The sequence below is a fragment of the Cetorhinus maximus genome, chromosome 8 (genome assembly GCF_964194155.1).
Source record: "Cetorhinus maximus chromosome 8, sCetMax3.hap1.1, whole genome shotgun sequence".
NCBI classification, from domain to species: Eukaryota; Metazoa; Chordata; class Chondrichthyes; order Lamniformes; family Cetorhinidae; genus Cetorhinus; species Cetorhinus maximus.
The window spans coordinates 138264274-138285542 of NC_135886.1; the positions used below are offsets into that span (position 1 = coordinate 138264274).

The 21269-nt window shown below is 44.4% G+C and overlaps 1 protein-coding gene across 1 annotated transcript; it reads right to left on the reverse strand.

Moving 5' to 3' along the window:
- Positions 1-6559: 6559 nt before the first annotated feature.
- On the reverse strand, positions 6560-9905 carry slitrk2 (SLIT and NTRK-like family, member 2). Its single transcript, XM_078547696.1, has one exon. It carries the CDS (start codon positions 9856-9858, stop codon positions 7246-7248), a length of 2613 nt encoding a protein of 870 aa, XP_078403822.1. The 5' UTR covers positions 9859-9905; the 3' UTR covers positions 6560-7245.
- Between the last annotated feature and the right edge of the window lie 11364 nt (positions 9906-21269).

The following is a 21269-nucleotide window of genomic DNA, read 5'->3' on the forward strand; positions in this document are numbered from 1 at the left end:
TTTACGCTTGGCACACGGGCCACTTGGCCAAGCTGCCTTCGCGTATTTCATGCATTCTAAATCCAGGGCCCACAGGGTGTTGGTAAGGTGAGTAGTTAGGAGTTTTGCTGTTAGCTGTTTGTGGAGTTGGTTTAGATATCGATTCAGGCATTTTTTTTTTGGTGTCTTGGAGAACTATCTGATTTTTAAGCATTTGCAGAGTTTTCCTGTCAAGAGGCCCCTTCACTGCAGAAACCTGTGCAACCACCTGTGCAGAAATGGGGACTGTGCACTCTGCTGGCGGGACCTCCTCTTCTGAGGTGGACGGGGCCAGAAGGGAGAGGAGGCCAGTTGCCCGCAGGCAGCACCCCAGGGTGGGGCCCGTGGATTTGAGAGGTGCAGCCAGAAGGGGTGCAGGGCCTGCAGGAAGTGCAAGGCAGAAGGGTCCGGGGAAGGTCATCACCCAGCAGGCAGAGTCTACAGGATCCTAAAAAAACGCGAAGGCCACTTGGGCTTTTTGCCCTCCTGCCAACCATAAGGTTGGGCGGGCAGCATTGGCAAGTACTTCAATTAATTTCTTAATGGCCTTAATTGGCCATTTACATTTTGGCAGGGGCGCAGCTGACTCCGGCGCGCGCCCACCGAACGAAATATCGCGATGGCGCGCAGTGACGTCAGGACGCACACCCAACATCATCGCACGTCATTTTACGCGATGGCATGTCGGGCCCGCCCCCACACGCCAAGGGAAATATCCTGCCCATAGGTTTTAAAGATCATTTAAAGGAAGAAAGAGTGGTAGAGAGGCAGAGAGGCATAGGGAAGGCATTCCAGAGCTTAGGAGTAAGGCAGCTGAAGGCACAGCCAACAATGGTGGAACAATTAAAATTAGGGATGCTCAAGAGGCTAGAATTGGAGAGGTGAAGTGATCTCATATTGTGGGTCTGGAGGAGATTACAGAGATAGGGAAAGGTGAGGCTATGGAAGGATTTGAAAACAAGGATGAGAATTTAAAAATTGAGGTACTGCTTAACTGGGAACCAACGTAGGTCAGCAAGCACTGGGTGCGGGTAAACGGGACTTTGTGGGAGTAAGGACGCGAGCAGCAGAGTTTTAGGTGACCTCATGTTGACCTGCCAGCTCCACATTGCTCTAAGTATGGCATCAATCCTGGCTGAGAACTTTGACCTCTGAAGATTGTGGGTTCAAGTCCAATCCAGGGACTGGAGCACAAAATCTGGTTGAGAGATCGCTACACTATTGGAGGTGCTGCACTTTGGATGAGACGTTTAAACTGAGGCCCCCATCTGCACTCTCAAGAATGTGTGAGTCCAGCCTGGAGTGCATTCGAATTGGTGTAACAAAGGCATAGATGAAAGCATCACCAGCAGATGAGCTGATGTAGAGGTGAAGTCTGAAGATGTTACAGAGGTGTGGATATTTGGTCAGAAGCTCATCTTGGACTCAAATAGAGCACCATGTTTGTGTAAACAGGCCAATTTGTATTCATGTGAAGTGGTTGTTTTGACTTCTCATCAATACATGCTAAATGTTAACAAGATGGAACTATGGATGATCGTGGGGTGCAGTCACACTTCTTCAGCCTTCCACTAACCTGCAGTATAACCTCAATCAATGTGAAGTGCACTTCAAAAAATTCTCCAACAGGAACCATTTAAACTTCATTGCAAAGACGGAGAAAAAAATCAACTGACCTGCCCGCTCTTCACCTACATCAATCTTAAGCTGCTTTTATGCTGTCTTCTTAATTTGGATTTTGTGATCTTAGTATTGTACAGCTTCCGGCATTAATGTTGCTAACTCCATTATCAGCAGCCTGTGACAACAACATAGGCATCTTGCTACAGGTTTACTTTGTTTTAATTGTTTGTATTTTAATTCAGGTTGAAGGAGCAGTGTAAACACAGCTTAAATTAGTGTTTAGATACTTGCGAGTACCCTGGTTAAGAATGCAGAGTGGTAAACAGTATAATTCAGCACTGTCAGCTCCATGTTACTCCCAAGTATGGCGTCAACCTTGGTTGAGCACTTTGACCTCCAAAGATTGTGGGTTCAAGTCCGATCTGGAGACTGGACCATTAATTCTGGTTGAGAGATCGCTGCACTGTCGGAGGTGCTGCATCTTGGATGAAACGTTTAAACTGAGACCCCCACCTGCACTCTCAAGTGGGTGGTAAAGATCCCATGGCACTCTTTTGAAGTACAGCAGGGGAGTTCTTTACCAGCATTTAGCTCTTAAACAAACCAATGCCAATGAAAAAAAATATCTGGTCATTATCACTTTGCTGTTTATGGGATCTTGCTGTCCATAAATTGGCTGCCATGTTTCCTACATTACATAATGTTGCAATAAGGCTTTGCTTTCAACAGAGCTGTGAAATACCATTAAGCAGTACTGCCAAACCACTATAAATATGTTCAGTCAGTTCCACCAACTATTCTATTCTACCTTCAAACCTATCCATCTATCTAGCACTCATTCTTTCAAAACTAGATTTGTACTGCACTCCCTCAGGAATTTCAATCCTTCCCCTCATCGCTGTAAACTGGAAAAGGGTGGTTTTATATTCAATACAGTAATCTATATTTCTCATTAGTGCAGATTAAATATTCTAGCCAGGTCATTGGCTAGTTGCCCAGAGTAAACCTTAGCATCAATTATCCAAACAGGCCTAATCATCATTACAAGGAATTCAATGCCCCGCCTATTGCCTTTTAGATCTATTTTAAGCCTTTCTCAAATGGCCACGTGACTTATTTAACAAGATATCTCTCTCTTTCCCCCTCTCCAAATTTACAAGCCGCTCCTAATGGAAAACTTATAGATGAAAGGCAGGAGCAGGATTTCTCATGAGTGTCTTCTGCAGTAAATAGCAGCAATAGTTTTCAACGGTAATACAAACATTCTAGTCTTTTAACTCTTTGAGGGCCACTCCGCACCAAAATATATCATGAGGTGATATGATAATTTTTGGTTTTGGTCATATGCCACATCAGCAAGGCTTCACAGTGCACAATGCAACTTAATGAGGTCATAGAACTTGGGATTCTAGCCTGCTATAATCCGCTCTGCTTCATTTACAATGTTAACAGGGAGATTCTGACTGCAGGCAATGCACTTCTCACGGGAAAGAAAATCAGAGAGCAAATTCAATCAGTGCTGCTCTTAAACTATTCACTCAGAGTTGTGTAAGGGTAGCCTGGCATAGGATGGTGAGGCAATTAACTTACCTACTCTCACTGTTAGTCAATATTATATAACAAGAGACCACAGAAACCAAACTGAGCAGAGAAAAAAATAATTTGCAAAGCTGGAAGAAAATACTCTATACTTCTACGATTCCCTTTAGTATACATTATTTTAGCATACTGTGAAAATAAGTAATAAAGTATGGCTTCTAAATATAAAAAGAAGATTTCTCTTAGTCTATTATGCTACATTGCAACAGTGATTACAATTCAAATGTCCTTCATTAGCTGTAAAGCACTTTGGAACATACTAAGGTTGTGAAAGGTACTAAATAAATGCAAGTCTGTTTTAGAATCTTTTGTATGTAAAATTTAACAATTGAAGAATTTCCACAAATTTCTGAATATTAAAGTATTCCCAAGATGGGGGTGATTACAAGGCAACATGCTAGAAATCCTATAGTGTGCATGTGAAGTCTGAAACATGGATAAAGGATTTCGTTTTGACTAATATTCAGATAAAGGTAGCAGCAAAATGCAAGTTTTCATTTTGCTCTTAGAAACCCAATGATTACATGGAAAAAAATTAATGAAGGCGAGGTCAGGCATTGAAATAATATACAATTAAGATCTTCAGTTAACACTTAGTAAAGTACCAAATCCTAATAAAAGTGAATAATGATGTCAATAACTAAAAACAGATGACCCTGTCATTATCACATTACTGTTTGTGGGATCTAGTTGTGCACAATTTGACTGCTGCATTTCCTAAATTACAGCAGTGACTATACTTCAAAATTACCTAATTGTCTGTAAAGCACTTTACAACATACTGAAATGGTGAAAAATGCAATAGAAATGCAAGTTCCTTAAGGCATTTACATTTTAAATAAATGTATCTGGCTTAATGATATATTTGATTTATAATGTCATTACCAAGCCTATTTTAATTCTTGATTTTTTTTTTAATACCTTAGTTTTTATGAACTCTGGTTACTTTCAGTATAAATTGCTAATGTTTGGACACACCGAACAATGAACATAGAACATTTAGGGCGGATGACTGCTTTACAAGACCAAAAATTAATTACATTTTGTCCCAACAAATAATTAGCAGTGTATGCATATCACTGCAAGTTCTACAAAGTGAATTATAAACAATAATTCATTCCCAATGGGGATATCACTCTCAATATTCAATTAGAATCTGAAACTGCTGCAAAATTACCCAAAGGTTCAAATATCTGATTCTAATGTGTTGAATTGTTACATTCATTTTTTTGACTATTGTAGTAAAACTTATTTACCCAAATAACGTTTTTTTTTGTTCATTCACAGGGTGAACTTCCCAACATCACTGGCAAGGCCAGCATTTATTACCCATCTCAAATGGCCCTTGAGAACATGGTTGTGAGCCACCTTCTTCAATACAACTGAATAGCTTGAATAGCTGAATAGCTGGCACATTTCTGTGGGTCTGGAGTTACATACAGGCCAGACCAGGTAAGGACGGCAGATGTCCTTCCCTAAAGGACATTGGTGGACCACATAGGGCTTTTACAGCAACCTGGTAGTTTTGTGGTCACTGGTACTGATGCTAAACTTTTAATTTCCTGATTTAGTTAATCAATTGAATTTATATCAGAATAGAAAACGCTGGGAATACTCAGCCAGTCAGGCAGGATCTGCGAAGAGAAACAGAGTTAACGTTTCAGATCGATGATCCTCCATCAGAACTGAGGAAAGATTGAAATGTAATCGATTTTGACCAAGTGAAGGGGAGGTTATGGAGGGGTGGGGAAGGAAGAACAAAAAGGAAAGTCTATAATAGGATGGTGGGCGGGAAATATTTAATAATAAAGGGCTTCATGATTTAAAAGATGCCAAAGCGAGTGGTAATGGGTGAAGTATAGAAACAAAAGATATGCCCAGATGAGGTGCGAATGGTTGGATAACATACAACCAAATGCAAAGTGAAGGAATAAAGAAAAACGAGAAAGAAAAAAAAACAAGCCAGCAAAAAACATGAAACAAAATGGAGGCAGACTCTATTATTTAAACTTTTTGGGCTCAATGCTGAGTCCAGAAGACTGTAGAGTTCCAAGTCAAAGGACGAGGTGCAGTTCCTTGAGCTTGTGTTGAGCTTCATCGGGACACTGTAGCAGGCCAAGGACAGGAAGATCAGAGTGGGAGCAAGGTGGGGAATTGAAATGACAGATATCAGGAAACTCAGAGTCATGCTTGTGGTTCAATTTTGCTGGTTTGATTCTTTTTCTTTCTTGTTTTTCCTTATTCCTTCACATTATATTCAGACGGCTGCTATCCAGCCATTCACACCTTATCCGGGCACATCTTTTGTTTCTTCACTTCACCCATTACCACTCCTTTTGTCTTTTTTTTTTAACCGTGAAATATTTTGTTATTCAGTCTCTCCTGCCCTCCACCCTATTACGCATTTTCATTTTGAAGTGAAGAACTCAATAATTAGGAGCAGGAGTAGGCCATTCGGCCCCTCCAGCCTGCTCTGCCATTCAATAAGATCATTGCTGATTTGATCAATGGTTTTATTCTTCCCCCCCCTACCCTTTCACTTGATCAAAACCTAATGCATGCTTATCCTTTCCTCAGTTCTGATGAAAGGCAGTTGACCTGAAAGGTTAACCCTGTTTCTTTCTCCACAGATGCTGCCCGATCTGCTGAGTGTTTCTAGCATTATCTGTTTGTATTGTATTCCAGTTTACCAGCACCCACAGTATTTTGCTTTAGTAACTTAATTCCTAATTCTCCGGCTGTTGTGGTGGGGTTTGTACACGTGCCCAGGTCATTATTCCAGCACCACACCCACAAGTACCTCAGGGGCAAGGAATGCAAACCTGATCACTTTATCCCCAATAATACAAAAGAAAAGTTAACTTACCTTTAAGTTTAATCATTCTTAAGTTATTTTTATGATTCAGCCCCACTAGCAAGCCACACTTATGTCATGACATGGCTTTAGTGTCTATCACTCCAGTGGGGTGTAGGACCCTTTCTGCTCTCTCTGTTGCCAACTAAAACAACCAGAGGTTCATGGTGAACACAAGCCCTAGAAATGAAAACACTTAACCCTTCTCGATCACTATGGGATTGCACTGTTATAATATCTGCACCGACAGCATTATGCCTCAAGAGTTACGGACACCATTCACGAGAAGAGCTGACACCGAGTTTAGCCCTTAACCTTATTCGACCCACGGTTTCAAAACCGCTTCACTCGCTGGAACAACAGGAGGACACATTTCGACCAGAAGAGCAACAAAAAATGCATTTCACGATGCCAGTCTGGAATGTTCGATTCATAAATAAAGCGGGGGGAGGGGGAGGCTGGTGCATTTACAAAACAAAAAGGTACTTTTTTTTTTATGTACACTCCAGCAGACAAAACTCTAAATTACATTTGTTGTGTTTTAATATGATACAGATACAGCCACTTGAAAACAAGTCCAACTGCCAAAATATAACACTGGAGCTTTCCCCTTTTTGCTAAATCTCGCAGTGCAAGAAGCACCGGCCAAGCATCAAAATATCAATGTTCAGCGACCAGTACGGGTATTGTAATTAAATCCCTCCGTCTAAAAACTGCTCTGTCCTGCTATATACTGAACATATATAGCTCGCTAGGTAACTGGGGGGTGGGGGTAGGAGGGGGAAGGGGGGGAAAGGGACTCAGGTCTTTGGAAATTTAAAACACGAAACTTATACAATATGATCAAACTGCTAACATCGGTAATAAGCTGGATTTTTAAAAAGAAAACAGGAGATACCGTATTTGTGTGTGTATATATATATATATATGGGACAATTATGGAGTCAACTGAACAGTGAATTGCCATGTCCAATAATTATACATAAAGTTTTCTTTTTGTCATTTCTGGAACAGAGAAATCAACGGGGTTTTGGACAATCGGTGTTGTTTCACTAAATGAAATGTCAGGTTAAATTACTTTAGAATAAGTCATATTAGAATAAACCATTCTGCACTTTGTTTAGTAGTTAAGGTCTCCCTCTCTTATAATCCTACAGCTGGCTGATCACAGTCTGTTTTTCCAACACTTCGAGGTAGTCTGGTTCTGTGTGAAATTTCCCCTGCAGTGAAGGGTTGTCTCTCCTCGGCGGCTCCCTGGGCTGCTTCCTCGGCGTCCCGTACAAGACGGTTTTGTTTAGCCTGTCCTGGTGGTCCTGGTGCTTGCCCTCGCGGGACGGGGCGAAGTGGCGCTTGGGCAGAGTGCAGAAACTGTAGTGGGCGTTGATCCCGCCTGGTAGCGCCTTGGGCCGTTCGGCCAGGTTCTGGTACAGCAGCTCGGAGGGCCTGGCCAGGGCAGGGGGCCGCTGCTCCAGCAACTCCACCGTGCTGATGGAGTAGGTGCGGGCGGCCAGCTGACCCGCCCGCTTGGCCGCGTCCAGGCCGCTGTAGCCCAGGTCCTGCAGGTCCCGGTAAAAGGCCACCCGCTCGCCCTCCCGCTGGACGTAGATGGGGTTCTTGCACATCTGCCCCACCGGGTGGGCGATGTAGTTGTAGACGTGCGCCTCCGCCTTCTCCCCCGGCTCGCTGCTGTAGGAGCCGTACTGGAGCTGGTAAGAGTTCAGGTCCAGGTGGTTGGGGACGTTGCTGTGTCCTCCTCCTCCTCCGCTGTTGCTGTTGCTGCTGCTGCGGCCGCTCTGGCCGGTTTTGCGCCTCTTGAGGACGAAGACGAACAGACCAGCCCCGAAACAGACGCTCAGGATGAAGACCACCAACAGACCCAGGATGAGGACCGAGAGAGGGACCGCGCTGACCTGGGCTACTTCTGGGCTGGGGGTCCCAGGCTCCCCGCCCTCGGGCAGACCGGAGCTGTGTGTGATAGCCAGGGGAGGGGTGGCGGCCACCAGGTCCGAGTATTCGGGGCAGATCTCCTGGTTTGGGAGGGAGCTCAGAGCCCTGCCCGCGTACCTGGCCGGGGATTCGCAGGAGACCTCGCCGATGAGCACGCCGGCTCGGGATTGCTGGATCCAGCTCTTGAGAGCCACGATGGGACAGGCGCAGTCCCAGGGATTCTCCTGCAGGTCGATCTGCACGGCGGCGGGGAGCTGGTCCAGGACACCCCGCACCGGCAGCTGGGAGAAGTGGTTGTTCCTCAGGTTGAGCCTGGTCAGGTTGGTGCCCACAAACACGTTGTTGGGCAGGGACCGGAGGAGGTTGTTGTTGAGGTACAGGAGACTGAGCCTCGCCAGGGAATGAAAGGTGTACTGCAGAATTTCTTTGATGACGTTGGACTCCAGGTAGAGGTACTGGAGCCTCTGTAAACCCCCAAACAGAGCCGGAGACAGCCTCTCGATGTGATTGCCATTGAGGTAAAGCCGGCGCAAGTGGCTGAGGTTGCGGAAGGCGCCTTCCTGAATGACAGATATCCGATTATTCCCCAAATGCAGCAGTTCCAGACCCCTGTAGTCCCTCAGGTCATTGAGCTGCACCATGTGGAGCAGGTTACCCGTGAGATAGAGTTTCTTTGGGTTAGAGGGTTTGGGCTGGAGCTCTGTAAAGTTTCTGATTCTCCTCTCCTGACAGTGCACATTGAGGGTATTGTCCGAGTTCTGGACACTGCAGGAGCAGATGTTGGGGCAGATGCTCTGAATTGGGGACCTGGTCTGGTAGACCATGATAGGGCCGAATATCTGCCGGGGGTTGGGGGCAGACGTGGGCCGGGTGCGGCTCTTGGAGTGGCGGCCAGGCTTTGCCCCTCGCGGGGTCGGGTTGGCCGGGGTCAGTGACGAAGTCGCGGTGGATGGCGAGTGGGGGGCGACCTTGGGCGGCCGCTCGTTCCTCAGGCTGGAGTCGCCGGCGGTTTTCCGGGGGCAGATGTCTTGCTTGTTCAACTGGGTGACATCCTTCCCGTGCAGGCGGAACGGGGTCTCGCAAACCATATCATTGACCAGGTAGGAGATGGTATCCAGCCAGCCTTTCAGGGGGACTAAGTCGCAGGTACAATTCCAGGGGTTCTCCTCCAGCTGGATCTCCATGATGCCACCAATGTGCTCCAGCACCCCCGTGAAGGGCAACTTTTTGAACCGGTTGCCCCTCAGGTCCAGGTGGGTGAGCAGCACGAAGCGGAAGACGTTGTTGGGGAGGTTGGGCAGCAGGTTATCGTTCAAGATCAAGACTTTCAGCTTGTGGAGATGGCTGAAGGTGCCGGCCTCAATGCTGGTGATGTAGTTGTAGTCTGCCTGCAGGTACTCCAAACTCTCCAGCCCGAGGAAGGTGTCCTCCCTCAGCACCTCCAGCCTGTTGTTGTTCAGGTGCAGGCTCTTCAGAGTGGCCAGCCCGTGGAAGGCGCCGTTGCGGATGTCCTGCAGCCCATTGCTGCCCAGGTGCAGGGTGACCGTGTTGGTAAAATTGAGGAAGCCGTTGGGAGGCAGCCTTGTCAGGGAGTTCCCGTTCAGGAAGAGCTGGTAGATGCGGTTGTGTGGCGGCTGCAGCCAGCTCACCTTGGTGAAGCCTTTCCTCTCGCAATTAATATTCAGCACATTTTCCCTCTCCTCGCACGCACATCGATTCTTGCAGATGTCTTTGGCAATTTTGCGGCTCTCCGACGGGCTCCTGGAGCACAGGGCGGTCAGGACGAACACACTCGCCACCAGGACGCAGTTCAGCATTTTCACATCAGCGCTTTTCCCCCCCCCAACATTAGTGCTGGGGTAAAGTTCCACTATACCTTACATTGAAAGCGGGGAGGGGAGGGTACAGATCCTTACAGCCAATGCTGAGATAACTCTAGCTAGCAAAATAAGAGTAGCAACATCCTTCCTTTAATCGACCTTGAGTGGGAAAACACAACGGCACAATTTAAAAGTCTACATTGTCTCTAGGGCTGGCTCGGATCCCACCTCCCTCTCTCTCTCTCTCTCTCTCCCCCACCCTCCCCGAGCGCTCAGTGCCTCGCACTTAGCATTCGGTTTGCGGGAAGTGGATTAAACAGCAGGGCAGGACTGCAAAGATGGTCTTACTCACTCGGCGGGAGAGGGAGAGAGGGAGAGAGAGGGGATCCTTCCCCGCTGGGGACATGCCGACACTCCACCACCCACTCGCGGCGACTCCGCTCTGACATCCTCAGCCCGCTGGTACCGCGCAGTCCCGGGGTTGGCATCCAGAGGGTTGTCGGCGGATCTGCCCGTACCCAGGGCAGTTCGGAGTTTGCCTGCAGAATGCAGTTCGGCGAGAGACTTGCAAACGATGGTTGGGAGTGGGGGGAGTGGGGGTGGTGGTGGGGGTGGGGGGTGAAAGCTGGGACTGATCGCTCTCTGTCGGTGGAGAGTTTGGGTTGAAATCTCCTCCTTCAATCGGCTGCCAATGGTCACGTCACCGCGCGTTGAGCAGAACCTCACTGGGATCTGATTAACTCTGCGCTGAGCCCAGGCCAGCCCGACTTTTAAATGTTGTCCACCAGCATTAAAAATATATTTAAAAAAACACGCAGCCCCACTGGCAAATACTTATTGCATTCAGTCACTTCAGCGCACCTGAATCTTCATGAACACTCTCATTCTGCATTTCCTTGCTGCAGGGGCTCCTGACGCTTTTTTAAAAAAAAAACACGAGGATCATACCGAGATTTATTTATTTTTTTAAATAAGAAAATGCTCAAATTGCCAGAATTATCATTTGCAAACTTCGCCTCAGAGACGTGGGTTGGGCGCATTACATAAAACGAGGACATGGAGAAGCAGCACAGCTTGTTACCCCAAATGAGTCAACGCGAGATGAATTCTCTTGGCCTCAAAACTAATCGGTTCACACACACACACACACACACACAAAACTAATCGGTTCACACACACACACACACACAAAACTAATCGGTTCACACACACACACACACAAAACTAATCGGTTCACACACACACACACACACAAAACTAATCGGTTCACACACACACACACACACACAAAACTAATCGGTTCACACACACACACACACACAAAACTAATCGGTTCACACACACACACACAAAACTAATCGGTTCACACACACACACACACAAAACTAATCGGTTCACACAGACACAAAACTAATCGGTTCACACACACACACAAAACTAATCGGTTCACACACACACAGACACAAAACTAATCGGTATACACACACACATAAAACTAATCGGTTCACACACACACAAAACTAATCGGTTCACACACACACACAAAACTAATCGGTTCACACACACACAGACACAAAACTAATCGGTATACACACACACATAAAACTAATCGGTTCACACACACACAAAACTAATCGGTTCACACACACAAAACTAATCGGTATACACACACACAAAACTAATCGGTATACACACACACAAAACTAATCGGTTCACACACACAAAACTAATCGGTATACACACACACAAAACTAATCGGTATACACACACACAAAACTAATCGGTTCACACACACACACAAAACTAATCGGTATACACACACACAAAACTAATCGGTTCACACACACACACAAAACTAATCGGTATACACACACACACACACAAAACTAATCGGTTTTCTCTCTCTCACACACACATACAATTAACCCCAGAAGCAATTCGCCGTTCGGCGCCTTGAAACACACTTGCGTCCTGATCAATGCAAATCAGCCATTGAACTAGACGATAAAAAAACAGGGCGGTGAACAGGCTGGAGTAACTCATCAATGCCAACAGGCCGGTTGGGCACATTTTCTGCTCAAGTTGACAAGGGATGCACTATAAATTAGGAATACAAATGCTGCTCTGGGTGTGTGTGTGTGTGTGTGTGTTCCCCCGGGACCGACGCACCTCTTCGTCGAACTTAAAATTGAGAGGCCGGTAAGGGGTTTAGGAACTGGTTTAAAATTCTGCACCCAGGCTCCCAAGCGGCTGCAACTTTGACCTGAAGTTAACGTGTGGCACAGGCGGTGGTGGCACTGCCCTTGCCAGGTTGGGGCAGAGGGCTGTGCAATCTCTCTGGAACAAGAGCAGCAATGTGAGTGATACTGGGGATTGGAACATTAACCGTTTTGTAATGGCTGTTGTTTTGGTAGGCAGGGGGGTTGGAGGGGAAGTGAGTCGCTTTTCTTCAACGTTCAGTCAAGGATGAGACTCGTCCCCAAACTTTGTTGACAACCGATCCAATGTTACATCGTTTTTGTTTTAAGATATCTCAAACAGGGCTTTAAGCGCTGCGGTAAACGCTTCAGGCAAATTCGGCACACGCACAAGCGAGAAGTTATTAAAAGGCATCGACGCTGAATTGAATGTTATCTAAACACTCCTCACTCTCACTCAGAGGAGATATTCCAAGATGTCAGTTTGTCGTCCCGTAATGGCTCTCAAACCAACACCAGGCTGTGTTTGATCATGATTTCTTTTGCTGAAACACCTCAGAATACTCTGCGGGAAAGTGGGTCCCTATTGGCAACATTAGACGCAAGCGCTACACCACTTACATCGCACGAAGACTCATTTCTATCAGTCAGACTGACCACAGGAATGTTATCCCAATGAATAATTAATACAATTAGTGTGGTCTCTAATGTAGGCTTTCAGATCATCATAAAAGGGCCAATGTTTATCCCTCAACCAGCATGGCTGAATGAAACAGGTTATCTGGTCAACACTGAACTTTGGGGTGTCCCAAGGTTATAAAAGGTGTTTGTTGCGATCTGGTTAGGGACGAGTAACTTTTTGTTTGAAGTAGATGAAGTTGGAAATCCCAGGTACTTACTAAGAGAATAAAGCCACGAGATTCTGCAGTTTTATACAAACAAAATCAATTTTTATTATACAGAGTCAGCAAAACAAAATAATCTACAATATTTATCTTATACTCTGACATTCAGACTTAACATGAGGTAAATATGAATTAACAAGCAAACTATAGTCAAGTACACCAGGTTGCACATTAATGGCAGATGCGACCAAGAGAGTTCCCAGGAATTTCTCAGCAACCCATGCAGATGTCAGTGACCACTGTGAGTCACAAAATCTCATTAAAACCCTGTTTCCCTCACAAGGGATTTCAACTCTTCACTTTCAAAGACCTAGCTTTAGAATTCCCTCAAAAGTTGCTCTGATTCAGACTGCCTCAATGACTGCTCACCTCCCTGATAGTTCAATCCCTTCTTGTGAGACAGCATTCCACAGGATTCATAACGTCACACTCCTGCTTCTAATTACCAACACAATTCCAACCCTTTTGCAGACTGCTAGCTTCACTAAGCTGGCATTGCCCCTGGGTTTCCCCAAACTCCAGTCTCCCAGCTGTACCAAGCCGTAAATGGCTCCCAGGGCTTCCCAGAGCCCAAACTGCTTCCAGTAAAGAAGCAGTGACCTTCCTCCACCTTCTTAGCTCCCTAAGAGTTATCCTGAGCTTTAACTACACCAAACGGCTCCCAGAGCTTCTCTGTGAGTTGCAAAACACATGAAGTCCAGATGCAACTCTCAGCTGCACTAAATAGCTCCCAGGGATTTTCTGAGCTGTTATTGCCTGAATCTTGCTAACAGCAGCAGTCTTTTTCGTATGAAGCCTCTTCCCCTGGTGCAGAACACCCAGATACATTGAAACCAGAGAACTTTCTGAAGCTCCATCCAACTCCCAAGACAACATGGCCTTTCAGAGATCACCGAATGCTTTTAAACTAATTTAGCTCTAACTCAAAAAAAAAATCTCTTTGGAGTGCACTTCTTTGCAAGCAGTGTTGACATCATGTCTCCAGCTCTCCAGCTAAATAAGCCCACCTGCTGTTTTATGGCTCCATCCCTTCTATTCTGACTCTAGTAAACACACATGGTTCACCTCCTGAGCTGCCATTTTCTTTTAGGTGTTCCGGCATCTCCAAAGCCCAGCATTTTAGTCACCTTAACTTCATAACAACAATCTTCCCAGGTCTAAACACCACCTCTAAAATATTAGCATGATGCATTAACTAGATATTTGACATGTTATATATCATGAAGCACAAGCACATAATCCAGACTGGCACTTCAGTACAGTACTAAGAGAGTGACGCATGGTCAAAGGTCATGTCTTTCGGATGAGACATTAAACCAGGATTCCATCTGCCCTTTTAGGCAAATGTAAAAATCCCATCACAATATTTGAAGAACAGGAGAATTCTCTCCAGTGTCGTGGCTGATATTTATCCCTCAACTAATGCCTAAGAACAGATTATCTGCTGAGTTGCTGCAGTGTATCCTGTGGAAAGTATACCCTGCAGCCATGGTGCATTGATGGTTGAGGGAATAGGGAATAAGGCAGCTTAGGGAAAGTTATCGTCATAAACTCAGAGCCGCATTAAGAATCCTCGGTTCCCTGTGCAGTAAGAATATTCTGGGCTTCCCCAATCTCCTGATGCAGAGCACAACATCCTCTCCCCCACCCTAATCTTTTAAAGCTGTTCAGCATCAATAGCCACACTTGACAAACTAGAGGTGTGGCATTGTTTGCTGTCCTGCTCACCCTTTGTGCTCTTCATTAGCTAATGTTTGCAGATGAAACATGAATTGCGAAGACACAGCAGTCAGCCACCCTGCTTAGAGGCTCTGGCTGTTCTTTTTCTCATCGCTGGCAGCATGCATCAAGTAATGTCAATCTTCTTACTCACTAGTGTTTAGCTTCAGGTTTCTTTGCTGACATACTTTTCATCAAACCCACTCGTTGACTTTTCTTTCTAGCTAAAAGGTGTAGAGGTGATTGGCCCAATTTCAAATTTGTGCAAGAGAGTTTTTAAAATTTATTCTTTGATGGGATTTGTGCATCGTGGACATAAGACCATAAGACATAGGAGCAAACGTAGGCCATTTGGCCCATCGAGTCTTCATTGAGACCATGGCTGATCTGATAATCCTCAACTCCACTTTCCTGCCTTCTCTCCATAACCCTTGATTCCCTCACTGATTAAAAATCTGTCTATCTCAGCCTTGAATATATTTAACGACCCAGCCTCTACAGCCCTCTGCGGTAAAGAATTCCACAGATTCACTATCCTCTGAGAGAAGAAACGCCTCCTCATCTCTGTCTTAAATGGGTGACCCCTCACTCTGAGATTATGCCCTCTGGTCCTAGACTCTCCCACAAGTGGAAACAACCTCTCAGCACTTACTCTGTCAAGCCGCCTGAGAATCTTATATGTTTCAATAAGGTCACCTTAAAGAGCACGGAGAATGGGGAAACTTCATTTAAACAAGAGAAGGGAGGCTTCATGTGAGACCAGGAGTGGAGTGACATCATGAACCACAACGTGACTCGAGTGCAGGGAAAGCAGCTGATTGGTGAGTAGGGTTGGTGAGTATTTCTGGGGGAGAATTTTTTTCCCATCGTGTGGGCTGGGCAGGAGCAGACACGCAGCCAATTGCTACGTGCCGCCATTTTAGTTGGGCAGGCCAATTAAGGCCCGCCCAGTGAGACGCGCACCCGGAAGTGCTGAGCGCTCCCTGTGCGGGCGGTGGAGGGGGGGAGGGAGATTTGGGGCCTGCGCTCAAAGGAGTGCAGAAATCTCCCTGTGGTAGTGGTAAGGGCTAAAAAAGGGTGCTGATAGTGGCATTAAGGTAAGAAAGCAGAATGTGATAATAGTAGGACGAAAGTAGGCACTCTGAAAAGAACAACATAAACAAGTAACAGATGGCCCTTGTGGGGGTGGGGTGGGGGGAAGAAAGGGATCGAAAATGGGATGGGGGATAAAAAGAGGGATAAAACAATGAATAAATGAATGAAAATAAAAGTGAATAAAAATAAAAATAAGTGGATAAAAAATAAAAATCAATTTTGAAAAAAAAAGGATAAAAAGGGTTGTTGTCTCTTCTGTGCTAAGCTTAAATAAGGGTAATTACAAAGGAATGAGGGCAGAGTTGGCTGGAATGAGCTGGGAAAGGAGCTTAGCAGGAAAGATGATTGATGAACAATGGCAAACGTTTAAGAAAATAGTTCATCACTCACAACAAAGATATATCCCAGTGAGGAGGAAGGAGTCTAGGAAGGGGATAAAACAGCCATGGTTAACCAAGGAAATTAAGGGTAGTATCAAATTGAAAGAAAAAACATACAATGTGGCAAAGATTAGTGGTAAGCCAGAGGATTGGGAAAGTTTTAAAATCCAACAAAAGATGACCAAAAATAATGAAGAGGGAGAAAATAAGCTTTGAGGGTAAACTAGCAAGTAATATAACAATGGACACGAGGAGCTTCTTTAAATATATAAAAAAGAAGAGAGAGGCCAAAGTAAACATAGGCCCCTTAGAGAATGAGGCTGGGGAAATAATAATGGGGAACCAGGAAAAGGCAGAGGAGTTGAATACATGCTTTGCATCAGTCTTTACGCTACAAGACACTAATAGCATTCCAAAAATACTAAATAATCAAGGGGAAAAGGTGGGGGGGTGGGGTGGGGGGGAGGAAATAAATACAATAACTATCACTAGAGAAAAAGTATTCAGGAAACTAATGGGGCTAAAGGCTGATAAGTCCCTTGGGCCTGATGGGGTGCATCCTAAGATATTCAAGGTAGCAGCTACAGAGATAATGGGTGCACTGGTAGTAACCTTCCAAGAATCCTTAGATCCTGGAAAAGCCCCAGAATATTGGAAAACTGGAAATGTAACACCCTTACTCAAAAAGTGGGAGAGACAAAAACAGATAACTATAGGCCAGTTAGCTTAACATCTGTCATTGGGAACATGTTAGAGTCTATTATAAAGGATATGATAGCAGAGCATTTAGAATTGCATAATACAATCAAGCAGAGTCAGGATGGCTTCATGAAGGGGCAGTCATGCCTGACAAATTTATTTGAATTCTTTGAGGAGGGAACAAGCAGGATAGATAAAGGGAACCAGTAGATGTAATATATTTGGATTTCCAAAAGGCATTGATAAGGTATCACACATACGGCTACTTAATAAGGTAAGAGTCCATGGTGTGGGGGTAGTATATTAGTATAGATAGAGGATTGGCTAACTAATAGAAGGCTGAGAGTGGAATAAGGGGTCATTTTCGTGATGGCAACCTGTAACTAGTGGAGTAATTAGAGACCAGTACTGGGGCCATATTTATCTTCAATATATATTAATGATTTGGATGATGGAAGTGAATGTACTATTGCCAAGTTTGCAAATAACACAAAACTAGGTAGGAAGGCAAGCGCTGAGTATGACACAAAGAGTCTACAGAGGGACATAGACAGGTTAAGTGAATGGGCAAAAACTTGGCAGATGGAATATAATGTGGGAAAATGTGAGGTTATGCAGTTTGACAGGAAGAATAAAGGGGCTGAATATTATTTAAATGGAGAAAGACTGCAGAGAGCTGCAGTAAAGAGGGATTTGGGGGTCCTCATGCATTTTTAAAAACTTAATTCATAGGATGTGGGCTTCACTGGCTGGGCCAGCATTTATTGCCCATCCCTGGTTGCCCTTGAGAAGGTGGTGGTGAGCTGCCTTCTTGAACCGCTGCAGTCCATGTGGTGTAAGTACACCCACAGTGCTGTTAGCATGAATCCCAAAAAGCTAGCATACAAGTTCAACAGGTAATAGGGAATGCAAATGGAATTTTGGCCTTTATTTTAAAGGGAATGGAGTATAAAAATAGGGAAGCCTTGCTAAAACTATACCAGGCACTAGTTAGACCACACTTAGAGTATTGCGAACAGTTTTGGTCTCCTTATCTAAGGAAATATATACTCGCATTAGAGGCAGTCCAGAGAAGGTTCACTATGTTGATCCTGGGTATAGGGGATTTTCTTATGAGGAGAGGTTGAGTTGGTACTCATTGGGGTTGAAGACCAGCATTTGTTGCCCATCCCTAATTGCCATTAAAACTGAGTGGATTGCTCAGCCATTTCAGAGGGCAGTTAAGAGTCAACTGCTTTGCTGTGGTCTGGAGTAAGGACAGCAGATTTCCTTCCCTAAAGGATATTAGTGAATCAGATGGGTTTTTACGACAATCAATAATATTTTCATGGCCATCATTACTGAGACTGGCTTTTAATTCCAGATTTTATTAATTGAATTCAAATTCCCCAGGCTGCTGTGGTGAGATTTGAACCCATGTCCCCTTTGAGTGAGTTAAAATCTTGCCCATGATATTTGGGGAATTTGGGGAAGTCCAAAACTAAGGCCAGAAGAATACAATGTTCAGAAGTAAATTCACTAAGGAATGCAGGAAAATCCTCTTTGCCTAGGGAATGGTTAGAACATGTAGCAATGGACTCCATCATCATGTACAAATTTGGAAGCACCTGTAGGGAAATAAGCTAACAAGTGGCAAACAGCACAATTTCAGCAGGGGATGAAGCTCCTCTTTAAGGAGGTGATATCCCCAGCTAATGTTGGAAAGCGCCCTGAAGTAATACAATAGGATTTCCAGAAAGCTTCCAATAAAGGTTAATCATTGGTATTTTCTATGTGCTATATTCAAATATCAACAATAGTTATTCACTGTTTTATTGTAATTTTTCTATTAGTGCTGCTTCCAAGCCTTTTTGTACCCTAAAGCTAAAAAATAACTTAGCATTTGAAAGTTAATTAAAACAGAAAGTGGTGAGTTTGTATAAAAGGTATTGCTTCTCATATTCTGACTCTCTGATGTGTTTCAAGGCCCTTGTATTCTCACATATAAAGGATTGCTGGTAATTAATTTAAGTAGTCTTTACCTCCTGCAATCCTACAACAGTCCAGGATCTCCATACGTCTTTAGTTCAGGCCTCTTGCACAACCCAATTTCATTACTCCAACATTAATGGCCATGCTTTCAGCTATCTAGGCCCTAAGGTCTGGACTCCGCCACCAGCCCCCCCCAACACTACCACGCACCCCCCTCAACCCACCGACCAAACCTCTCAGCCTCTCTACCTTTCCCCCTTCAACACACTTAATAAAACCTACCGCTTTGACCAAACTTTTGATCATCTTATCCTAATACCTGCCACATAGTTCAGTACCAAATTCTGTCTACCAAAAGTTAAGTGGGAAAGTAAACAGTGTAGGGGATGCAAAGAGGCTGTGGAGGGAGATACATAGGTTGGGTGAGTGGACAAGAACATGACAGATGAAATATAATGTGGCAAAGTGTGAAGGTATTCACTTCAAAATGAAAAAAATAAAAATAAAACAGAATAATTATGGAATAGTGAGGACTGCGAAATGTTTGCATTCAGAGGGACCTGGATGCTCTTGTACATGAATCACAGGAAAGTGAACATGCAACAACAGCAATCAATTAGCAAGGCCAATGGTGTGTTAGTTTTGTTGCAAAGCAATTGGAGTATAACAATACAATTACACAGGGCATTGGTGAGGCCACACCTGAAGTATTGTGTGTTTTTGGCTTCCTCACCTAAAGAAGGATACATCTGTCCAGTGGGAGTGCAATGAGGCTGGTTCCTGGGACGAGGGGATGAGAGAGTGAGTAGAATGGGTTAATATTCCCTGGAGTTTAGAAGAATGCAAATGGAATTAATGGATATAGGGATACTATGGAAAGATGGAATTGAGGTTGAAGATCAGTCATAATGTTGTTGAGGGGCAGAGCAGGTTCGAAAGGCTGAATAACCTACTCCAGCTCTTATTTCTTATTTTCTTACAATGCTCCTGTGAAGTGCCTTGGGATGTTTTATAACTTTAAAGGCATTATATGAATGTTGCTGTTGTTGTAAGAGAGCTTACTTTTCAAGTATTGTGTCGCTACCCCTTTAAGACAACTTTATGTAAGATTTTGTATTGCTTAGAAGAGAACAAAATTCCTCACTAACTTCATCATTGCCTGTTTGAATTTGGTTGGAAGCTGCTTATAATGACACAGAAGCCACAGTGCTGAGTTATACTATCGGCTCCACTATATTCTTTGGTCAGGCTCAAATGCTGGTTCTATTGTGCAATGCTGCTTTTACAATTGGCATTGGGATGTTGGCATCATTGGCAAGATTGGCATTTATTGCCCATTCCCTAGTTGCCCTGTGAAAGTGCTGGAAGGGCCTTCTCAGGGAATGACTGACGTCTCTGTCCTGGTGCTAAGTAAGATGTTCCAGTGCTTTCACCCAACAGTAGTGAAGGGACAAAGTTCTGGAAATGTCTGCTTAATGCCATCACTACTATTATCAGCACAAAAACTGCAACAGTTCAACAAGAAGCCACACCATTTACTTTTTGGAGTTCTGGGACAGTAGGATCTTTACCATCACTGAAATGTTGGCAAGTGAACCATAAAAAATTCCTAAATGATGAAATGTCAATGCAAGATGAGAAAATCACTATAATCATTGCAGAAACAAGTATAAATAGCTCCTTAAATTTTACTTTGTATGAGCATTATACACATGTGATCCAACAAACGTTTGTGAGAAATAGCTGATTTGTTGGGTTTAGTCTGGTACACTAACTGGTAATTCTACCATTGTGCACTAATATGGTGCCATTTGTCTAATTCCATGTGGAAAATTGAATTTTTTTGTCTATGAAATCAGAAGGGAAAAAGCCTACTCTGCAACTAATACTGAGGGCAGCATAATGATTCTGATCGCTGTTTTTACCTCGATTTGAAAGGCCTTCAGTTTTCGCCACTGAGGTATATTATTTGTTGTGCAAAATTCAAAAAATGACATGATTAGAATTATCAACCATGTAGAATTTATAGTACAGGAGCAGGTACTTGAACCACAACTGATCTATACTTCCACCCCACACAAGCCTCCTCACACTCGAATTGCCTTTTCCCACTTTGTTCCTCCACCCATATCCCATTCTCTCCCAACTCTGCCTGTAGAGTCAGCTGTGGATTAGCTGGTAATAAGGCTTGCCTCTGAGAAACAAATACTCCACTTCTCCAAATCTTCTTTCTATGTGTCAACTATGGCTCAGTGGGAAGCACTCTCATCTCTGAGTCAGAAGGTTGTGGATTCAAGTTCCACTCCAGGACTTGAGCACTAAAATCCAGGCTGACACTCCAGTGCAGTACTGAGGGAGTGCTGTGCTGTTGGAGGTGCTGTCTTTCAGGCGAGATATTAAGCTGATGCCCTCTTTGCCCTATCAGGTACGAGATTCCATGG